General features: G+C 42.9%; 1 protein-coding gene across 2 annotated transcripts in view; it reads right to left on the bottom strand.

Moving 5' to 3' along the window:
* The window catches only part of TMX4 (thioredoxin related transmembrane protein 4), a 754579-nt gene that overhangs the window by 18938 nt on the left and 713469 nt on the right, over positions 1-22172 (bottom strand). For both annotated transcript variants that reach the window (XM_069608283.1, XM_069608282.1), the window contains exon 7: positions 20378-20441. In XM_069608283.1, coding sequence (XP_069464384.1) covers positions 20378-20441 — 64 coding nt within the window. The remainder of the gene's footprint in view (positions 1-20377; positions 20442-22172) is intronic.

Here is a 22172-nt window from a genome sequence, read left to right on the forward strand (position 1 = left end):
TTTATCCACGCTTAACCTACTTTCCCATGCCCCCATCCCTTTATTTGGCACGTTTTTTCCTACTACACAACGATGAAGACTTCAACGTCAAGCTGTTCTTTGTCGAGTGATAGAAATGGTGTTAGTAGCACACAAATGCATTCGTATAATTGTGGCCTGCACTTCACAGCCATTCTGTATGCAGTTTTAGTGTTTTCAGTAGGGACATACCGGGGCATATGTTTTATCTGGGCTGGCTATCCGAAAGAAGGGGGGAGTACAGGGATATGGAACAAAAGTATACCCTCCAATTTAACTGAATTCACCTCAAGCCTGAATGTAAGAACGAATGAAAGCGCTCTATTTCATTTAACAAAATGAAAAACTATGACCAGAACCAGGTATGATGTGCCACCACAGATAGAATGAACTCTCACACAACTGTATGTACACGTAACATGTTTGAAATCTTACTTCCAAATGTCAAAATTCATTGGTGTAATGTAATATTACAAACAGCAGAAGCAGGGTAGCAAAAAGGCACATACTATGCCATAAGAGAATAAAGAGAATAAAAAGACAAGCACTTAAACCCAAATATGATGCATACCATGGCTTAGGCCTAGACACAGTTGAAGATATCCATCATCCAGAGCACTCCAACAGTTGGCATTCCGACATGAGTACAGTGGGAAGCCGAACAACAAATGGCAGTTGCTATGTCTGCTCTTTAATACTGCACGCATCTGGGGCATCCAAGGTTTTAATACAGGAGGAAGTACCAATGATAGAGGCACAATGCCTAATTGATCTTGAGCTATATAGGATCAGAAGCGCTTTCCAGGCAAGCAATGTTCACTTAAAACTTGTTGATCTTGTTGATCTTGTTGATCTGGATGTTCAGCAATGCAAAATGAGTCTAACCAACACCAACTGTTTGAAACAACCCTATCTGGTGATCAAGGGGGCAAAATACACTAACAACAAGTGTCCAGAAACAACCCTCACGTGTAAAGCTGAAGGACTTTTAGGGTTTCCAGAAAAGACTGTGGCACTCATGGATCACACTTGGGCACTATCATGGACAGAGCACGTCACAAAATTGACATGGTTTGCAGCCATAGAGAAGCCGGTAAAAGTGCACCAAGAAAAGACTTATGAACTGTATTTTTTCAGGGAAGGAACTATTTCTGTTGGCTCAAACGAACGGTCTAACAGGACTGTGCTGATTCCAGACCTCAAGAAGGGAACCGAAGAGCTGAGGACTACTACTTGGTGTGTGGCCAACAGGTGTGCTTGAACTTCCCACCCTCCTAGAGGGGCTTTTGTTTGCTAACTACGCTGCACTCAGCCCTGTTAGTAGTCCCAGAAGAAGACCTGAAAGGGGGGGCACTGCCTCACAAAGCACCCACAGTGCCCCCAACAATCGAAGCACAGCACACGCTGCCATCACCAGATTTTCGCATCCTTCCTGAGAAAGAACCGTATGACCAACTGCGAAGAAGAAAAAGAGCATCAAATTACTTATCAACCGATTAATCGGAACTGCTTGCACAAATGCCTGATGAATACAAGCTCTACACCTCCACAGAGACATTTTTTGCACCCCTAATAAAAAGTAAAAAGACACAAGCAAATGCCAAATGGCTCCAAATCATTCAATGGGAGCTGATCCAATTGGCCAACGATACCGAGCAGAGGTTCAATGTCATAAGAGTGGAGCTGCGCCCCCTCAGGCTGATGACAATGCAGAACCAGTACATACTGGATCTGCTGCCAGCAATAGAAGGTGGTGTTTGCCAAAAGATCGGGAGTACATGTTGCACCTGCGTACCTTCGGAAGATGCTGAAAATGGGACATTATCACATGTCATTGCTGCAGTATATGAGCTAGGGTTGAAGATGAAAAAGGAAGCTGGCGTTCAAGAATAAGATTGGTTCTGGCCGGCGCTTAGCAGGGCTCCATCCTGGCTCCGAACATTGGTGAAAATGATGGTGCCCATCATCGTGTTTGTTCTGGTAATTTTCTGCACCTGCCAGTAGGGTCTCTGGTGTTGTGCCAAAGCAGTGCCTAATAGCGCAATGATGATGGTTTCTATTGGCGGTTCTTAAGTACCTCATAGTACAAAAGAAGTAGAAGTGCAGACTAATCACCCTATTCCTCACATGGTCCCTATCCCCCTGGGAGATAGAGTTAAACGATTGTATTATACAACAATTGTCCCCCTGGCCCCCTGATCCCTTGAAATTACAAAGAAGTATGTGTTGACCTTGCCGGGGATGAGTGTTGCATTTATATGACATGTACACCTGAAGAGCATGCGCAAGCAGGACAAAGCTTGAGACATGTGTGTAGGGCCTGGATGCCAATAAAGGGAACACCCGCCTATGAGGAAGCAGTGAGACAAGAAAATGAGCGCAAATAGGGGGAAAAATGTGTTACTGTCGAAGTAACAAAAGGGAGAATATTGAGATGGAAATTAGTCTATACCACCCCCCTAGGCGCTTTAATGTGAGGCGAATTCCATATGAAATCATGTAGTGTACAAGAGGGGGAGAGGGCCGTGCAATGAAACTCGACACAGACATAATATAGCACGAACAACAGATGCATAACCCTAGAATGCGCATAGAAAGAAATGCCATTTTGTAATTATGGTAGAGGAACAGGCTTGCATGGCTGCGCTACACAGCTCTTAGCTCCATGGAAGGGCTCGATGAGGTCCAGATCATTAAAACCGTATGCGTCAACATAACCAGTTCACACTTAAGCGGCCTCTTGTCCTTCCATTGATGCAATTACTTAGTTTCACTGAGAGGAATGCGCCCGGCAAGGCCGTGAGACAACACCATGCTCCTCGCAGTGCCCATTCATCACAGCCAACCTGCCAGCAGGCCTCTAACCCCCACCGAGCCTACCCAGAACCATGGCCGACACCACTGACCTGATCCCCACACCCCTGCATTGTAAGATAGTGAACAACGCCAGGTCAAATCGTAAAACTACTGGCCATAAAAGATCTAATCATGAACAACTGTTTCACCTCTTCTCATAAATACATCCTTTTTAAAGCAAGGTAGTGGAGAGAAACATTATAGATTAAATTGAGGGTGAGAGCCTTGGGTGCGAGAGGAGCAGTATCAACAAAGCACAGAATGTGTGGGGCAGTGTGACTGTATTTCTTCCTCCCGTCCCCTTGGCACCAGCCCCAAGCTTCCCAGGTGCATGCCATAGTGATGTAGTAGTAGGCTCAGCATATAATCAATGTTTTTACAATGTAACCCATGAGAGACCTGACCTTCACTTTGCGGAGAGATGAGCCCAATTGACTCATGTGGGAACTGACTGACGGCAGAGAAAGCCAACCAATTGTAGCCTGACATTCCCTATGGAGCAGGACCATGTATGCTGTCTTACCAATGAACTATGCACGTTTAGAGTCTATATGTGACGTCCTCAGTGATGCTGTGGCCTCTCAAAAGGCACTTGCAATCCTTCTGGAGTCAGAACATTCTCTAGCAGTAGAGTATTTATCTGATATTTTGTATTCTATACAATTAAACCTTGTTATCCTGGCAAGCTATCTCGGCCTTGGGTGGGTTGTATTTACTCTGGTGTGAACATTAATGGGACTTGCCTTCAAAAGGCAGAAGAAAACATCTGCTTTATACCTAATAAAAGAGTGACCTGCTCAAATAGTTCATTTACAAAATGTGGTCTATTGTCAGACCGCAGGACTTCGCACACCCCATCCTTGAAACACCTCAGGCACAATGAACTTGGCAGCACATTTGGCATTGGGGTGGATACATGGACATGCGTCCATCATCTGGAAAAAGGACATACTTCCACTAGCATGTACCTATGGCCATTACAGGTTTGCAACATATCCATAAAATCTATTTGTACATGTTGGAAAGGGACATTGGCCCTGAGGATTGCTCCTCTCACTGTTCACAAAGTGTGCCCTCCTGTACATTTCGGCACATGAAGCAATTTACAATAGATTGTGCCACATGTTCTAATAAATTTGGTGAAAGCCAATCTTCTGCAATCATAGCAGCAAGACTCTCTCGAGTCCAATGCGCAGGGTAGTGAAGCTGCTCCAGCACCACCTTCAATAATGCTAGAGGCATAACTGGCTTTCCAGTGCTATCTTGTCTTCATAGAGCCTCATAAATCTTGCTCTTCTTGTGGGGCTTGACCTTGTATCTCAATTCGCTAAACAATAGTTAAAACCCTCCTTTACCATCATGCATTGTCCTGACATTTTCTTAACACTTCAAAATTACAAATGCTTGAGAAATATTCTGCCCTTTGGTTTCTACATCTGTGGCTTTGTTTCTGCAATAAATCATGTTGGTTCGTTTAGTGTGGGCTCTGCATTTCGTGCCTCAATAAGCTAATCCAATAGGTGTTGCACTGGTGTGCTGTCTGCGCAGTGGAAGCCCCTACTTTTCCAGCGTGACACTCCTGCACATACAGTTGACGTCACACAGGCAGACTCAGAGTACACTGTCACTTCCTCACCCTCATATCTTTGGAGTGCAGCGATAAGCAAAACTATTTCTGAAGCTTGTGCTGAGCAATGCAAATGCATGGGTTCGAAATGATTACCTCGTACCCTGATGCTCTTTGTGTAGTCAATGTACTTTTGTGTTTCTCTATAATGGCGAATAATGATTGCTTGACAAATAATGTCACTGAACACCCCATTGTAATACTTGAAGCTTTTTCAATAGCAAACGCAGCTGCAGCGAATGTCTGTTTGCAAGGGTAATGCCCTTTCATTACTGGATGTAAAATCCCACTATTGTAAGACAGTGGTTTGTGTCCATTGTGAGAAACCTGAACCTACCTATTCCCCCGGGATCTTCCAATCAGGTGGCCAGGGAAGGGCCATCACTTTTGGATCCCGACCCTGGGGGAGGTCAAGCGAGGGAGGATCACCTGAGTGGAGGGTCTCTGGGGATTGGGAAGAGAATCCAGAGGGTGAGACATAGTATCCCCCCTTCCCAGTTATGCATGACCCCACTCTCCCTCAGCCTTTATCGGATATTACCAGTCCTGTCCCGTTCCCCCTTCCCCATTTCTAACACATACTGAGATGAAGAAGAAGGGTCTGGGAGTAAGAAAGATTACCTATGGGAAAAGTCCCTAGGGTACTGTGAAGAGGAAGATGAATGAAAAGGCCTGCTACATTACACTACCAACACGTCACATTAATGAAGTCAGGCAGAGTCATGCACTTGGCAACAACTATGCACACCTGACTCTTATTGAATACAGACCAAAGTATAAAAGGTGGAGTATTGCCAGAGAAGAAGAACAAGTTGTGACTGCTGAGAAAGCCATGGAGCCTGGTGGCCAGGAAGCTGATGCAGGGAGACCCTGAAGACTCTGGAGCAGAGCGTGACGCTGAGACACTGACCCAGTGTGCTGTGCGGGTTGCAGCGTGGCGAGGGGGCTGTGTCTCCAAGGAGCCGGACTGGGGCATGCGAAGCCCTGTGAGCTGTGACCAGGCAGATGTTCATTCCCCTGGGAGGAGGCCATGTCCCATGGGTATCTGAGAGGTAGGTGGTGAGACCCTGACTTCAGCTTCCTGACAGCATCGTGCTATCGGGTGAGTTTCTGAGCATTACGAAACCCAGCACGAATGTGAGGCTGGAGCTGGGGCGAGTGAATGAAAGTGTGCGATCCGCACGAACGAAAGGAAATCGTGCATTTGGCACAAACGAAAGGAAAGCAGAAAGAGAGATAAAGTGTGCAAGCGGCACAGGAAAGCTGAAAAAGAAAGTGTGCAAGCGGCACAAAGCAAGAGGACAGAGTTAAAAGTGCAAGTGGCACAAGAGTAAAGAAAGAAAACACGTTAAAGGTACAAGCAGCGCAAAGAAAGAGAAATTAATTAAGAGCGTGCAAGCAGCACGAACAGGAAAAAGAAACTGAGTGTGAATGACACGGAACGTGAGAGAAGGAAAATATGCACGAGGCATCAGAAAGGAGAGAAACAGTTAGGAATAAAGAGGGTGCCAGAAACCCAGAAAGAAAGTGAAGCCCTGTAGCAGAATAAGAAAGAAAGCAGATGAGTGGACTGAGTGTCAGAGTGGTCACGCATAGGAGAAAGCAAAGTTATGCATTCTTGAAAGTCTCTGATACAGACCCAGTGTTAAAAGGACCATCAGATCCACTTGAGAAAGGTGAAGTGGGATCAAAATCTTTAAATTAGTATAAGAGATTATTTTGACCAAGGAGAAATGTTGTATTTGTGAACCTTCTGCAAACTTTTAAACCAGAAGGGCCCACGCTTGCGGAAGGGAACCCTGAGAGGCCTGAAGAAACTGTGAATACGTTTGTAACAAGAAGGGGCTAAACCTGGGGAAAGGAACCAAGAGAGGCCTAAAGGAACTGTCTGCTTCCAGAGGCTTGGGGAAGGGAGTCCAAGAGGGCCAAGTTGTTTTGACACTACCAGAACTTTGCCTGAAAACTCCAAGGGCATTTTTAAGTTGAACTATTTGTGTACTGGCAGCACCAATCCTGACAAGTTCACCACTCGCAGCACCAATCCTGACAAGCGCACCTAAATCTAGTCTTGGATATATTTTCTTTGGGACAGTATTTTACTTTTAGAGAAACCATGCATAACATTTGTTTCTAGAGTGAGGGCAAGCATAGGTTTGACACAGACAGTTTTTGTTTTGGGACTTACGGACCTCGACTATCCTTAGAAACATTAGTTGAGGCAAAACCCAAGTTAAAGATAGGGCATGTTAGGCCTTAGACTAACCCAAAAATCCTGAATAAGGCTTTTAAACTGTTATGTCTTGTGTCTGTGTCTCTCTTGATACCATGCCTGTTTCACACCATGTCCCAATGTCATTTTCTGTGTGAAGATTGCTGTTAAAATCTCAATTTGAATGAGAAAATAAGTACAATACTTCATAATTTGTAATTCCTAGCACAAGGGCTCTACGTATCACCCTTTTTAATTCTTCCAATTCTTCAGTCATTTAATATGTCCATGTAATCTTACTTTTGTCGACCTGTGTTTCCTCAAGTTCTTTTAAAACTGGTTGAATATAGGTGCTATAGACAAAAACCCAGGCTCTGCCGTAGTTACACAGGCTTAAAAATGGTTGCATTTCCCTCACTGTTTTAGGTTCTGGAGTCTTCATAATTGCTTCTGTTCTTTCAGGTGTCACTTTTCTTCCTTCTTGACACATCAACTGTTCTATATACAGGACTTCTTCCTAACAATATTGTAATTTTTGTTAGTCTACTTTGCATCCATTTTCTGTTAGTATTGTCATCAGTCGAACTGAGTGTTCCCTGCATTGCTCTTCTTTTTCACTGCACACTAATATGTCATCTATGTACTGGAGTATTGCACTCTCAAATTGCATGTTACCTAAGTCCATCTGGAGAAACCCATTTAAGATTGAGGGGGAGTCACAGTACCCCTGAAAAAGAGCATGCTTTAGGAGCTGATTTCTGTATGCAAATTAAGTCAAGTCTTGTGAGTCTTCATGAGGTGAATTCAAAAGAATGTGTTCTATTACTGTAAATTACTTGGCCTTAGATGGGATGTTACATAATATTGTAGCAGGATATGGAACCAAAGGAAATGTTGCTTCAACAATATTGTTTAGGGGAAAGATATCCTGAATAAATCTCCACGACCCCCAGTTGATGTCGTCATTGGGTACAGAGCTGTGTTAAATATACCTTCATCTGCTTCTCTGGACATGGGATATTGTTTTGCTCATGGCAAAATTGGTCCTGGATTAAGCTTTATTTTAACTGCTCCTGCTCCTTTCAATAGACCCATGTCATATGGACTGTTGGTCCATTAAATGTTTGGTACTTTCTCAAAATCTTCTTGGAAAAATGACTGTTTCTGTTTTTACCATAACCATTCTCTGTGGTATCTCTCTACTAGCTGGAGTACCCGGTGTTGCCCGTGTCCTGATCAAGTGGTGTCTCATGTGCCCTGGAAAAGGTTGCTGTTGTCCTCTTGCCGGCAAATCTTACTTCAGTTTGCTCTGGTGTCTCATGCGCCCTAGAAGATGTTTCTCTTGTCAGCAAGTCTTGCTTCAGTTTGCTCTGGTGTCTCATGCGCCCTAGAAGATGTTTCTCTTGTCCTCATGTCAGCAAGTCTTGCTTCAGTTTGCTCTGGCATCTCATTTGTCCTGGAGAAAGTTGCTCTTGTCCTCTGGTCAGCAGGTCGTGCTGCTGTTTGTTGTTGTCTTTCAGAAGCTCTTGATATTGATTTTCGCTTTGCATCAGATGGAGCTTTTCCAAGTGATGTTTGCTTTCTGTGCGGCATGTTTCAGTCAATCAATGGCTTCAGCATATTTGAGAAAATGTCCATTAAAGATTGATAGATTGTGCTCTCTTCTCATGAATGAAATTAAGTAAACTGTAACTTTGCCATTTCCCATATTCAGAGAGGCGTGATGAAAAAGGATTACACATTTTTTAATTCCCTTTAAAAATGCTTTAATAAACACTTTCAGACTGTATACAGTAGGAATACGTTTCAAATAAATAACCAACACATCAAACATTTTGCCTCAGAAACTTGTCCATGTTTTGCCTCCTTCAAGTACCTATTGTAGTCAATCAGGGAGAGCATCAGTAATGAGGGTAACTACGGAATGAATTTTTTGCATCCAAAGGTAGACTACATTCTTGCCCCAGACAAATGAGGAATCCATGCAAAATTTGGTAGCAGTGGTTTGAACAGTGTGAATTTGTATAGCTAGACTACATGCAGACACACATCCTAAACATTTCTTGCATATAAAATGTTTGCATTCAAACATAGACTATAATCTTGACCCAGACAAATGAGGAATCCATGCGAAATTTGGTAGACATGGGTTTAATGGTGTGGATTTGTATAGCCGTTTAAAACATACACACACACATACATACATTCCGCTTTATATACAAAGATTCTCCACTTTAATCCAGAGAGGCTTATGAAAAATGCTAACTCATCATTTGAACAATCATACCTGAAAAGCAGCTTGTCTGTCAAGTCCATCAACCTATATCCTTCCCTGAAGGCTATGACTGCTCCCCATCCTCTTCCCTCATCATCTGTCCCATGGACAATTTCTTCTCTCACCACTGCTGCTTCTGACTCTAAGGGTATGACCTGTCCTTCTTCATCATCCATATGTATTTCTGGTTTAAACAAAAACTCTCCTGGTAGTCTGGAGAAACAAAAATGTCTTTCCTCCTATTGTTACCTTGACCCTTGGTTCCTCTTGGGGGTCCGGTGTCACAGAGAGTACTGAACACATCAGGTTGCTCTGCAGGGTATCCTATTGTGGATATAAATTCATCCCTGTACCTGTGAATGGAGTTCCTCCGACCATGGTCACACTCCCTATTCTAGGTGTGGGTGCTTGCAGGACTCCTGTATTCTTATTCCATTGCGGTACCATGGCCTGTTGTGTCTGCGTTTGCTGAGTTTGTATCTGTTGTGTTTGCATAGACACTTTCTGTGGTTGCCCTTGTGGCGGTTGCATTTGTAACAGAGCTTGCTGTTTTTGTGGCGCTGTGGGTTGCATTTAAGGCCCTGAAACAGAAATCCGTCTCACCTGAAGCTGCATTAAACATTTCCACAAAAACGGCCATGCTTGGCTTTCGCTGGCTCATGTGTGGCAAGCATGTGAACACTGCATCCCCGGAAAACGGCACTACATTTGCTGTTCTTTTAAGTGAATGACAAGAAAAACTAAACATTTAACCAAAAACGGCCCTGCGTTTACTTCTCTTTCAGCTGAACAATAAGAAGTTATGCCCTACGTTCAAAAACAGCCCTGAGTTTGTTTTTCCTGCATCTGAACATCAAAGTTATGCACTACATCCAAAATTGCCTTGTCTTACTGTTAAATCACATGAGGGGCAAGGAGTTGAACATTGCAACCGACACGGCTTGTGTTTTCCCTTTCATGTGAACAGCAGCGCTCCAAAACACTGCAAATGGAAAAAAAAACGTCTTGGCTTTTCCTTTTTATTTCATGTCAAATCAAAGAACCCTGTGCCGTACCCCTCTATGTCCATGAACCAGCAGTAATTGCAAACCCACTCAAAAGGACAAATTCCAAGAAAATCCCATGACCCACAGAACCGCATTTCAAACACTAAATGAAATACGGCTTGCACACGTGTGAAGGAAAATAAGGAAAAATTACGTTTAGAAGCCAATGTGAAACGGTAGCTTTTGCTTGCACAGACATGTCAGTGTGTGGGTGGGGGGTTGGCTACACAATGTACATTATGTTCGTCCCCACAAGACTGCAGTCACCTTGGAAAAAAGACTCAGAATACCAGTAAAACCAGTCTATGGGCTCAGGCATAAAACTCAATTGAAAGCCTGGCCTCCCACTGGAAGTCGCATTAATAAGTGAACCATTCCGCAATGACATGTGATGTGGCGGAGGGCGTGATGATCCTCTGCTCTGCCAGACTAGAAGGCAGTACTGGCAGGAAAGATAAAGAAAGCAAGTGTGGCTAGTGCTTGGCCAAGAAGTGCAAGTTCCTTTTGCAACCACCCCAAGGACAAACTGACAAACCTCAAAGGGTGCAATAAAAGTATTTTGTTGCAAGTTGAGCCAGGGGGAGACATTCGGCTGTGGGGGATGAAGCACCACCCTCCCATATGTGACAGATCCTCCAAATTGACATTAAAGGATTTCTTCATTTTAAGCATTTTTCCCAGTACTCAGAATAATAAATAATTTTGTTTTAAGGTATTTTTCCATGTGATTCCCAGATGGATTATTAGAGACTAAGTGCATGTTCCTAGGACTTTGTGAACTGAAATGGCCAGTCAAGACTTGTTTCTGGCTGATTTTAAAATGGGACATATATGACAGTTGGTGGAAAGATGGAGATGTATATTATGAATATGAATATCCTTAATCATTTGCAGAGTGATAGCTATTATGCATTTCATGAAAAGGGCCATGCTACCTCACACAGAGTCAGTGATCGGCTTCTTTAATTCCCAATGACCCCCTGAAACTGCCTATCTATTTCTTATGGCAGGGGCTAGTATAAGTTTGAAGTTATAATACAATGCTCAGTTTTGCTAAAAAGTTGACCAGAGGACAAAGAACTCTAATAAATGACAAACAGACAGATGATGCTCTCTCCGCTTGAACCAATGACGCCAGGGGGGCGGAGGGAAGAATGGTCGGCTGTCCTATCCCAGGGTAGGCGTAATTCTAGGGTACTTCCCCCAGATTGTAAAATAAATGATGTCATTTGGGCTATAGAAGTGGGGACTGTACTAGATAGAGTTAGACAGACACAGAAGAATCCAGGGAGACAGGAGAAAGAGGACAGAGGCAGCTGATCCCATCCAAGAGAGTGCAGAGACCAGACCATTGCCTAGCTGATACCATCCAAGAGAGTGCAGAGACCAGACTCTTGCCTAGCTGATCCCATCCAAGAGAGTGCAGAGACCAGACCCTTGCCTAGCTGTCCAGAGTCCTGAGATCCAGCTGGTGGTCCAGAATCCCATCCAGGCAGAGTGCAGAGACCAGACCCCTTGCCTAGCTGTCAAGAGGGTCCTGAGATCCAGCTGGCTGTCCAGAATCCCAAACCAAGGCTTACTTTGTAAGTAGCAAATAACCCCAGTCCTAAATTGCATACCCCTCTCCTTTTGTAACATAAATACCATAGAAAATCAATTGAAAATCCCATTGAAAGTCCCAAATTGCCAGTATAATTCATTCACCTTTTCATAGAAGAGTCTGTATTAGCCTGTGTACGTTAGCGTATTCATTTGATAAATCTTTCAGTTGTCTGTATAAGTCCTTAGTATCATTTTGAAATAAAACAATTAATTCCCCCATTGAAATTCACGTTCAATATTGTTGCCATTCAAAATCAACAATTTTGTTGAGTGTTTTTAATAATTATAATCATTAAAGTCTCCTTGTCACTGAAAACCAAATTTGTCCGTGTATTGTGTGCATTCCCTAGGAATTCCTATTTGCAACTGTGCTATTGAAAACCCCAGACCGTAGTCCCATTGAGTGCGACCCCTTTTACTAGCGTCTTAACTGTTATCTGCCTCTTTCCTTGTCTGTAAAAAACAATTTCCGATTTTGAAAGCTAAGCCCCTTTCCATAGCTACCTGTCATTACAAATCCTGTGTGAAACGAGTTTCCATTTGCTGTGTGTATTTTTCTTTTGCATTTGCTTTCTCCTCAAAATCGTTAGTCCTACCTTGTTTCCATGCTGACCTGGTGTGCAGATTATAGTCTTTAGGCTTCTTTATCTCCTCAAGTGTAGCAACACAAAATTCTTTTCTACCAGTCCCTAGCAGTTGTGAGTGACTGTGCGAGGAAGAAGCAAATCCGATTCTGCCATTTTGTTCTAAAAACAAGTTTTCATTTTCTTTTCTGGCTTGCCATCTCGGGGTGGTGGGTTGTACTCCAAATCCGATTTTTCTCTCTTTATCCTTACTCCTTGCCACTGCCTTCTATTCAAAGGGAATTAAGTTAGCTGATGTTTGAGGGTGAGTATTGCAAGGGGAGTGCTTAACTTGGTGCTATCCTTTGCTTTAAAACCGTTTTTCCTGTTTTGTCATTAAAGATCCATGTTAACTGTGTTAGGATTTTGAACCAATTGTTCTGAAGGCATCATTACATTTGTGTTGCCACAACATTGGTGGCTGTTGGAAAACTGTATTTTGAATATTTTTCCTTTTTCCATTAAATAATAAATTAATACATATCTTATTGATACACACCGGCCTGGTTCCTAGTCCATTGTGACATGGGTTGTTGGTGAAGGTGGGTGCGAGACGGGTGGGAGGCCTAGACAAAACAAATCTGTGGTTTATTAAAGATAACACACGTTTTTATTGTGCGCTATGTTCACTGTCAGGGAAGGAGTCCCTGGCTAGAGTGTGCCGTGTTATAAAACTGCAACAGCGCACATGTCTGATTCTGCATGTGATCTTGGGCATACAACTCTTGTGGTTCTGTATTGTATAGTGGAACATAGCCCATCGCCCCTCTAGGAGATTGCTAATTTTGGTGCATGCCTCCTCTACCTCTCCGTGTTCTCGCTATATGTCCCATCCTTCCACAATTTCAACATTTCTGCATTTTACGTTATTATATCCTTCTCCTCCTCCCTGAGGGTTTTGAAATCCACCTCATCCTCCCCTAGGTCCATTCTCTCTCTTGCATGGCCCAAAATTGTATCCACTCTGATCCACACGGTACACTACATTGCTTTGATGCGCGGGCCATATCTCTTGTGTAGTCACAAACTCACCACTTGTCAATACTGCTCCCTCTATGGCTAATCTTGACGATGTTTTCTGAACTAACTTCACTTCCTCCTGCTTTCAACTCTCAGATTTCTTCTTAATTTTCTCCTGCAACAATTGGCAATGATGCACGATAGTCAACTGTATCTTTGGCCATGGCTTCGCTTCGATCCCTACCTGTTTCCTAATCTGCTGTTAAACTGGCTCAGGCAGTGCCTGGCATAAAATGTGGTAAACTAATGCCATTGAATATGTTGAAAAAAGGCAGCAGGATCTTCATTCTCATCCATTTTCCTCATCATAATTGCACCCATGTCTGATGTATCGGGATATTGTACCCTGACCGCCTGCCATACGTCTACTCTGCAATTATTAAATGGCACTCCATCATGTGTCGTGTTTTGTGCAGTTACACTTGCATACCCAGCTCATCTCCAAATGTCATCAGCCCTCTCCCCTAGAATGGCTGACAGCAGGACTTTTATGTCGCATATTGCTATGTAATTTACATTTGAAATTATCCTTGTCCATTCGTGGCCACTGTATATATTGTGGTCATCCTCCCCCTTTCTCTAATAATGGGAGTCGTGTAAATCCTGGTCCATAAACATACCTACCTACACTTCCTGTTTTATACAGGTGGGGCTAGTCTCGTCCATTCGTATCCGTCCTGGCCGTGAACTTAACCTGCTTAAATAAGGCAGGGATATAGCCCCTGCACTTCATGATGGTACTTGTGATCGCTCAGTGTATGGTGTTGGTTCTGGCATTTTTTTGTTCTTCCCTTTCTTCGTCTGACATCATTATGCCCCAACTTGTATGGCTGATGTCCCTTTCCACATCATCAAGATCTAGTGTACCAAAAGACAATGTTCTACGTTTGTCTGTCATTACATCATCTGACCGGCCTCCTGTTTCCCTCGATAGAGAACATTCGACATTCTGTTTGGTTTTATACCCATCTTTATCCCTCATTTACCTATACAAATCTCCAAACCTTTTCCCTATGTCTTCTGCCTCATGCTCGTCAGCCAATGTTTGTATTCTCGTTATCCCTTGCAGCTCCCTATGGGGCTGTGGTGACCCTCTCTCTTCTTCCCATCGGTCCATGCTTCAATTGGCACCATGCCTCTGTTGAATAGAAAATCTATTTCATCATCCCGTTGTCCACTACTCCTGTTCATCTCTTCCCTTCTCCTCATCTCCCTTTTCTCTTCTTACTCTTGCCTTCTTTGTGACCTACGTACTTTCAATCTCTGTGTTTCTATCGCCTCTTGCCTCTAGGTTCTTCTCCTTTAGTCTCTCCTTTCCTCAGACCTTCTTTGTTCTTCCTTTCACTTCTTCTCTTTTTTCATCTCTTCCTTATATGCTTTCTCTCATTCTCTTTCTTTCTTTTCCCGCTTTTCTCTTTCTCTAACCCCATCAATGCCCTTGTCATCTAGTTTGAGTAATATTTGTCCTCCCATCCATTCATACTGTACTATCCTCATTTCCTTGGTTTGTCCTTTGCTTCTCTTTGTCTTTTTGCTTCCTCTTCTATCTCTATTTGTCTGTCCTTTCTCTCATCACGCTGTTTACTTCATCGCTTTTTGACATATATTTGCATTCTCTACTTTTGTTCTCATCCATATTGTCCTCACTGCTATAAGCGGGGGGGCTAGCATGTCAGATTGCCATATCCCTCTGGTGCTTTCAATTCCTTTGAAGGATAACATCCCTGCTCCTTAGTGTTTGAGCTGTTGTTTTCAGCAAGGGAAAGAGGAGCCGAAGGCGTTAAATCCTGCCCTTCTCAGGTTGATGTTCTTTCTCACTCTGATACATCTTCCATGATTCTAAAACTGACAGTCTTTTCTGTGACTTCTTCCCTTCATATGTAGCATGCAAGTATGTTATCATATGTCGCAGTACTGTTTTTGATGATGAGCCTTCTTGCAGCCATGGCATGGGTGTTTTATTGGTGTTGCCTTTGACCCATACAGCATGGAATGGTCATTTTGGGTGTATATCTTGCCAGTGTGCAGCATAGATGTAGAAGCGGAGTGTTCTCCATGGTGAAAGATCAGTTTTGACTGTCAATGCTTACCGGATTTGTTATCCTTTTATTTACTTTATCAAATATACCACACCGATTAATTTGAGCAAGCACCATCAATAGCCGCACATTAACATAAAATCTAATGTTTAACCAATTTTAAAAATCTATGCAATGATGTTGTTTTATTTCTTTTCTTTCTAATTTCCAAAAATCCTGTAAATGATATACATACATATATTTACAATACAGTCCCTCCCCTTATATTTGCCACTTTCAATGCTCTTCTTACACCTTTGGCTCAGCTCGAGTCACTCAGCATCGATCCTTCCCCAAACAACTAGTTTGCCTTCAGTCCGTGGGGCACCTGCAGGGACCGGACAGGAATTTCTTCAAAGGGGCACCTTCCAACCGATTCTTTTCACACGTGTGTATTGCACGTTGTTCTCCACAGGAAACTCTACGATCTCCTGGCTAATGGCAAAAGTCATTGATCGTCCACAAGTCTAGATCTGGGCCCATAACTCAGATGTTGACGGATCGAAACCATCCTCTGCTACGAAAATGTGCAGTAGCATCTTGAGGCATTGCATGTGCTCGATGGAATTACCAATAATGATATCAGACCTAAATAACTGGACAGATTCAAAGAATATGGCAAAGTAGTACTTTATTATCAGATCAATAAAATAGGGAAATCTGGCGAACAACAAATTGTAGTCCACGCACTCACAATAACAATCCGATTATACAAAGGCTTTATAGCCCAATATGCATCAGCTATGACATCATCGTATGCAGGCAAACTGTTAGACCTATTTAACGGAGGGATTGTTTAAGGGAACATATCTACCTATATGTCATAAGTTTTAGTAACTTTACTGGATTGTCCTTATATTTTAGGCACACCTTCAACCATGTCTAAATATGTATAATGCAGATTATAGTGGAACAGCAGCGGATTGGCCTGTGCAACATTGTATAGCATGTTGCTACATCAAGCCCATTCTCTCCCAAGCTTGGACTTTCGGCTTGTTAGCAGCACATAAGCAAAACAAAACTCAGGTGCAGAGAACAACTTCAGACTACTTCCCTCTTGCCCAATGAGTCCACCTTCTCTCATAAGTCAAGCCCTAAGCCAAGGCTTCTTCTTTGTAGTTGAATTGCAGCCTGTTCTCTGCTGTGGGACTTTTAAGGGATTGTAGGTACACCATTATCTTTGTCTAGGGCTTAATGAATAGCCCTTGTTTTCGGCTTCTGAATCACCTGTGAAGACACCACAATTTTGTCAACCTTTTATTTAGTGCTATTTATTTCAATTAGGCTATGTGTCATTACTTCTCTTGGCCTCTGGAGACTTGGTTGATCTACCTCACATAAGCTTTCAGCATCTTTGAATGTCCAGTACTTGGCACTTGCAGATGTTTTCTTCTTTGTTTATTAAATATGTCTTACATACAATTGCTTATCCTCTTGACTCCATTTGTGACGTGCAATTGTTCCTTGATGTGGCATCCTTGATCCTAGGCCAATAGACTCCCCTTTATTCCTAACACAAAGTAGTTTTTCCAGCGTTTCCTGACGCTGCAGCCCTGTTCTGTCCCTGAGGTAGCTTGATTGGTCGCAACACAAGTCTGGCGTCCATCTTTTTCTCATGGCCGCTTTAGTCCCCTTACCTTTTCTTCTGCAGCAAGCTTCTATATGTCTCATCTACCTTGTGTTTCTGCGCTTGTACATTCATTTCATCTGTCCTCACTTATTTCTTTGGTGCACATGATTTCTTCATAGCCGATTACATATTTCTCTTGTTACTTCAGCTATATATTCACACTTTAAGTATTTGCATATCGTTTCAGTGCATCCTTGTGTCTTCCCTTCATGACGTCACTCTGCAGCTGTCAGATTTTCTTTACAACTCTTCAAAGTTTAGTGATTCCTGCAAATCTCTCACTACCCTTTTAGTTCGTTGGTAAGGTTGTCTGAGTGCATATTGTCTCTCATACACTAAATGCGTTATTGGGACAATACCTGGTGTCACACATAGGGCTCTTCTACTGTTGTGCCAGTATAACGGAGGTGAGGGGCGGAAGCTAAAAAGGACCTGTACATGTGCTCCTCTAAACTCCAGCAAAATGGTAGAGGTAAATCTTTCTGCTTACCACCAAAAATCAGTGGCTCTACCGCACAATAATTCCACCTGCGGTAAATCCACCAAAAATCCCCAGCGAGTTTTACGGAATCCAAAAATGGGAGATTACCACCACTTGTAATCCCATGCTAACTCCATGTAACCAAGTGATGGTAACAGTATTTGAGTTTGGCTGTAATGGGGTGGGAGGATATCTCTGTGGCAACGCACAGGTCTTGGAAGCAAGACCACGCTGAGCAAACAAAGACTTGAATCCCGGACCCGCGCTTGAATTAATATTATTTTTAATTATTAATAAAAAAATAAACTAGCGTGTATTAATTAACCTGCCCTTTCTCAAAGAAACTAGCGCCTAGATACCTATGGGTTATGGGCGCTGTAAATAAATGCAGAAATAAAAATAAATAAATGAAATAGTTACCACAGTATTCTCCTTACATCAAGGAGCATGGAAAGGATAAGTACGAGACAATGAAGATTTCAAAACATGAAGACATGTGCAGGATAAGAAGGCAAGAATGGTGAAGGACATAATACAAGGAAAACAGAAAGAGCTGCATGGGGGTCAGGTGTAAAAGTCCTTAGAAGCTCCCCACAAAGATTCATGTTTCTTGAAATTGTTTTTCCTCACAGAGCGTTTTTCCACCAGTCATTGCTTCATTGCATCCATCTTATATCAATTCTGTGATCATGTATCAGAAAGTATTGTTTGCAGGGGAATTGGGTGTCTTCTGTGGAGTCCCACGGGGCACTAAACTTCGCCTTGCTCCTTAATGCTTAACTGTGCTTTCTCATGGGGATGATCTAATGGTCTGGCACAGTGCTTCAGAGGTAAACCAATGAAACCCAGTTGCTGGCTGGCATTGATCTAAATGCATAGATTAGGGCACAGTTTTTCCTCACAGAAGATATTTTCTCCCCAGAAGATAAAGGGACATGGCCTTCTAGGCACTCTTTGGTAGTATTTGTTAGATGCAAGGTAAAACCGTCATGTACACAGCACCACAGTTCCAAAAAATCCCTGCAAAGTGGATTATTTCTCGAACCAATCATTACTTGGCTTAGGAAAATTTAATAGCATCTCTTAAACAGAAAATATATGTAATTCTTGGTCAAATGTCTTCTTCTAATGTTCCGCTAGGAGCCTATTCTGGTATGGTTTCAAGAGTTTTTCCATCAGCCATTGCTTTACTACATCTGCCTTATGAATACTGTGATCATCAGGGTTCGAAATTGAGGGGGCTGGGAGCTATTTAGCTCGTGCTTCTAGCAGAGTAGAGCATGGTTAGCTTGAAAACAACATGCACCAGGAGCTACATTTGGCTCCAACTGGTGCCTTCCAATCATGTAAATGTGACATTATTTTCGATTGTTTGGGAATGTTAATAAAGAAGAATTAGAACACATCTAATGCACATTTAAACACAAGGGTTCATACAGAATGTACAAAATGTTGAAGGAGCCTCTCTGGTAGCCCCCAGTTCCTCTGCGGTAGCTCCTGCCTATAGAGTGTTCCAACACCCAGGAGCTGGTTTTAGCTCCTGAGCACCAAATCTCAATTTCGAACCCTGGATATTGTATCACAACTTCTTGTTTTGGGGAATTTGGATGTCTCCTATGGAGTCCCAAAAGGTACCACACTTACCCCTTAATGCCTACCAGTGCTCTATTTTGGGGCTGATCAAAGAGTCTGACATGGGGTTTCAGAGGTATGCCAATGACACCCAATTGCTGCTTGATCTGTGTGCTAGAGATTAGGCAAGGATTGGGGACTGTTTGCTTCAGTTCCAGAGTTGGGTGGCAGCAAATTGGATTTGTCTTAATGGTAGGAAGACAAAGGTTCTCCTGACTGGGCATGTGCCAGAGTTGGATGCACTTCCCATTGTCTGTCCTAAAGAAACGTTCCCCCTCCATGCCCCAGTTTTCTTTTTGAACAACTGATGGCCCATTTTTATACCACCTTTTTTTCGAGCGGCACATCAGCGCCGTAGCTAAGTGTGCTTGTTATCATCTTGGCCACATTTCTCATGTGTGTCCTCTGTTACCCGTGTCCATTGGGCGTGCCTAATCCACTCTCTAGCCCTTTAGAGGATTACACATTGTTGCATCCTATACATAAGTCTCCTGAAGAATTGAATGAATAAAATGCAGACTGTTCAAAATAGAGCCGTCAGGCGCAGCTGGTCTCTAAAAATGGGCGAGCATTTCACACAACATCGCGAAAAGCTGTTCTGCTTTCCGAAAACTCGGTGGATCAAGTTGAAGAGCTTGCCCCTTTTGTGGAAGTGCACTTTACACTTGCTCCTAGTTACTCCATGGCCAGAGTAAAGTCCTTTTGTTCTGTTCAAATACTTTGGTCTTGATTGGATAATAAGTCAGGACCTCTCATGCTGTACACAACGAAGAGGGAAGAAAACTGTGTTACATCTTGTGGGGTCTGGGAATGGAACTCCATCTAATCCGCGACACCATCGTGATTTTATCTCAGGTAAAACAGCATATTTATGGACGGGGTTAGTGTTGGACATTTCGTCTGATGCTATTCTATGACCAGTGCAGAATAATGACGTTAGAGAGAGGACGTTGCAGGCCTTGCTTGTTTGGATTTTGTTGACATTATGTTGTGGCCATATGGGTGAATTCTGTTAATATGTGCATCTCTATTAAATGCTATTCTATTCTTTTCTAATACTAATTTCACAAAACGAAACACCATTTGCTATATAGGGGCGTTATAAGCACCCAATACATAAAATAAATAACTAAAGATGTAGGCATGCAGACACATACACATTGTGGTGCCCGGGCAAAAAAGCCAAGATGTCATGTTGTGTGCTGTGTCATTAGGAGTGAGAGTTTAGCAAGAATACTCTTCATTGGAAAATGAAAACACAAGGGCTCAATGCAACCTACCCGATCTTTCCACTCTGTACCTTCGTTTCGGTGGGCAAATGCAGTCTGCAATTAAAACCAACATCTAGAGGGAAGGAGAGTTTTTGTAGAGGTTAGGAAAATGTGTTGTTGCACATCAGTAATTTACACAAGTAGATCAGAAGGTTGCTAGCACATTCGGAGACGATCTATTTGATATCTGCATAAATCCTGACGCTGCTCCAAGGGGACATCAAGTAATGCAGACCAATTGCCTTGCCCTATATACATGTCCTGTGGAATTTACGATATTGCCAAGTACCGTCGTGTTAAGTACTTCATCTAGTGGCTGAAAATAAAAGGCACTTAAAGAAATATGTATGAAAGTTTCTGAAATAGAATGTTAGGCAAACTGAAATACTTCAATAGTTTGGATTTAAGAATAAGGAGGTACAATTCGTTCACATTACACAGACGCAAATTTAACCTAAAGGTACGATTCAGAACATTTTCCCCACAACTAAAGGCATGCGAGTGCACCTCCTTTCACTGATGATGGCTAATTTACAATGGGTTGTGTGAATGTGCGCACTGGCAACCTTTTTGTAAAGAGAAATGTGCTGCATAATCCACCAATGTGGGCCTCAGCATGGGTTGGGTGGAGCTGTAAAAATGTGGCAGAAACGCATTTACCGCTGCATTACCGCTCCACCAAATCCCGAGTTTGGCAGAAAGTTGGAGATGTACCGCGGTAATAGCGCAGAAAAGCCCCATGGAGTCTTGTGGACTCAAAATAAATGGCGATTACCAGCGCCACAGCAACTCGGGATCCGGCGCAAAAGGACCAAGTTGCGGTAACGCTATTATCGTTGGCCGGTATCCCGGCACATTTACCGCTAGGCTACTCCCCAACTCGTGAGGAGGACAGAATGGAACATCCCATAATGACAAACGGTATGCACTTCTCCAAATGATGAAACGCTCACATTGCCCTGCAATTGCTCATAATGATATGCGCAGAATGGCTATTTTAGAAGGCTATTTGCATTTTTTTTTTATCTGGACAGAACAAGTAACATTACTGCTGTGCCGCATACCGTTCGCTCCCCTTAACGGAGATAGAAATGCATATTTCTTTAACACACCTTTCACCTAATAGGCTCTTTATGGACCTCACCTAATAATGTACGTTTCCAGCACCGACACTGGTGCTGGCAGCCTATGGCACCTCAGTGTCAGACACGTGCATTCCCGGGAATTTTTTTTTTACCACCGCTCCCATGATAAGGACGTTATCAACGTCTAATGTTCACATGTAAACATTGCTTAATACAGGTAGTCAGTGGAAAAGGACTGTCACGTGAGTAGGAATCAGGCGTAGATGTTCCTGGCTCCCGGTTTGGCCCAGGTTCACTCAGCTCATGCCTGTACATCTCATGTGTCATGTTAGGCGATGTATATGCTAGATATTGCAATCATCTGCACGATAGGATCCATGAACTACAATCACACCACACACACACACCATTATGCATGCATACAACTACACCGTCACACACAACTATACACATAAACATCCATGTAAACTCCACATACAGACATTCATTTTGCATTTTGACACAGTTCCACTAACAGAGCAATACAACTACACATACAAATACACTCTAAATAATGTGGGCACTGACAAAACGGCAAACACACACACACACACACATACAGAAACATACTTGTTTAGAAGTACAAAGCCACACACTGACACATTCACAGATATGCATTGCGATACACACTCTTGTACAAACAAGCATGGCACACCAACAGCAGGGGATGCTGGGTGCAT

This window comes from Ambystoma mexicanum, chromosome 4q, assembly GCF_040938575.1.
Source record: "Ambystoma mexicanum isolate Mex_15411 chromosome 4q, UKY_AmexF1_1, whole genome shotgun sequence".
Classification (NCBI taxonomy): domain Eukaryota; kingdom Metazoa; phylum Chordata; class Amphibia; order Caudata; family Ambystomatidae; genus Ambystoma; species Ambystoma mexicanum.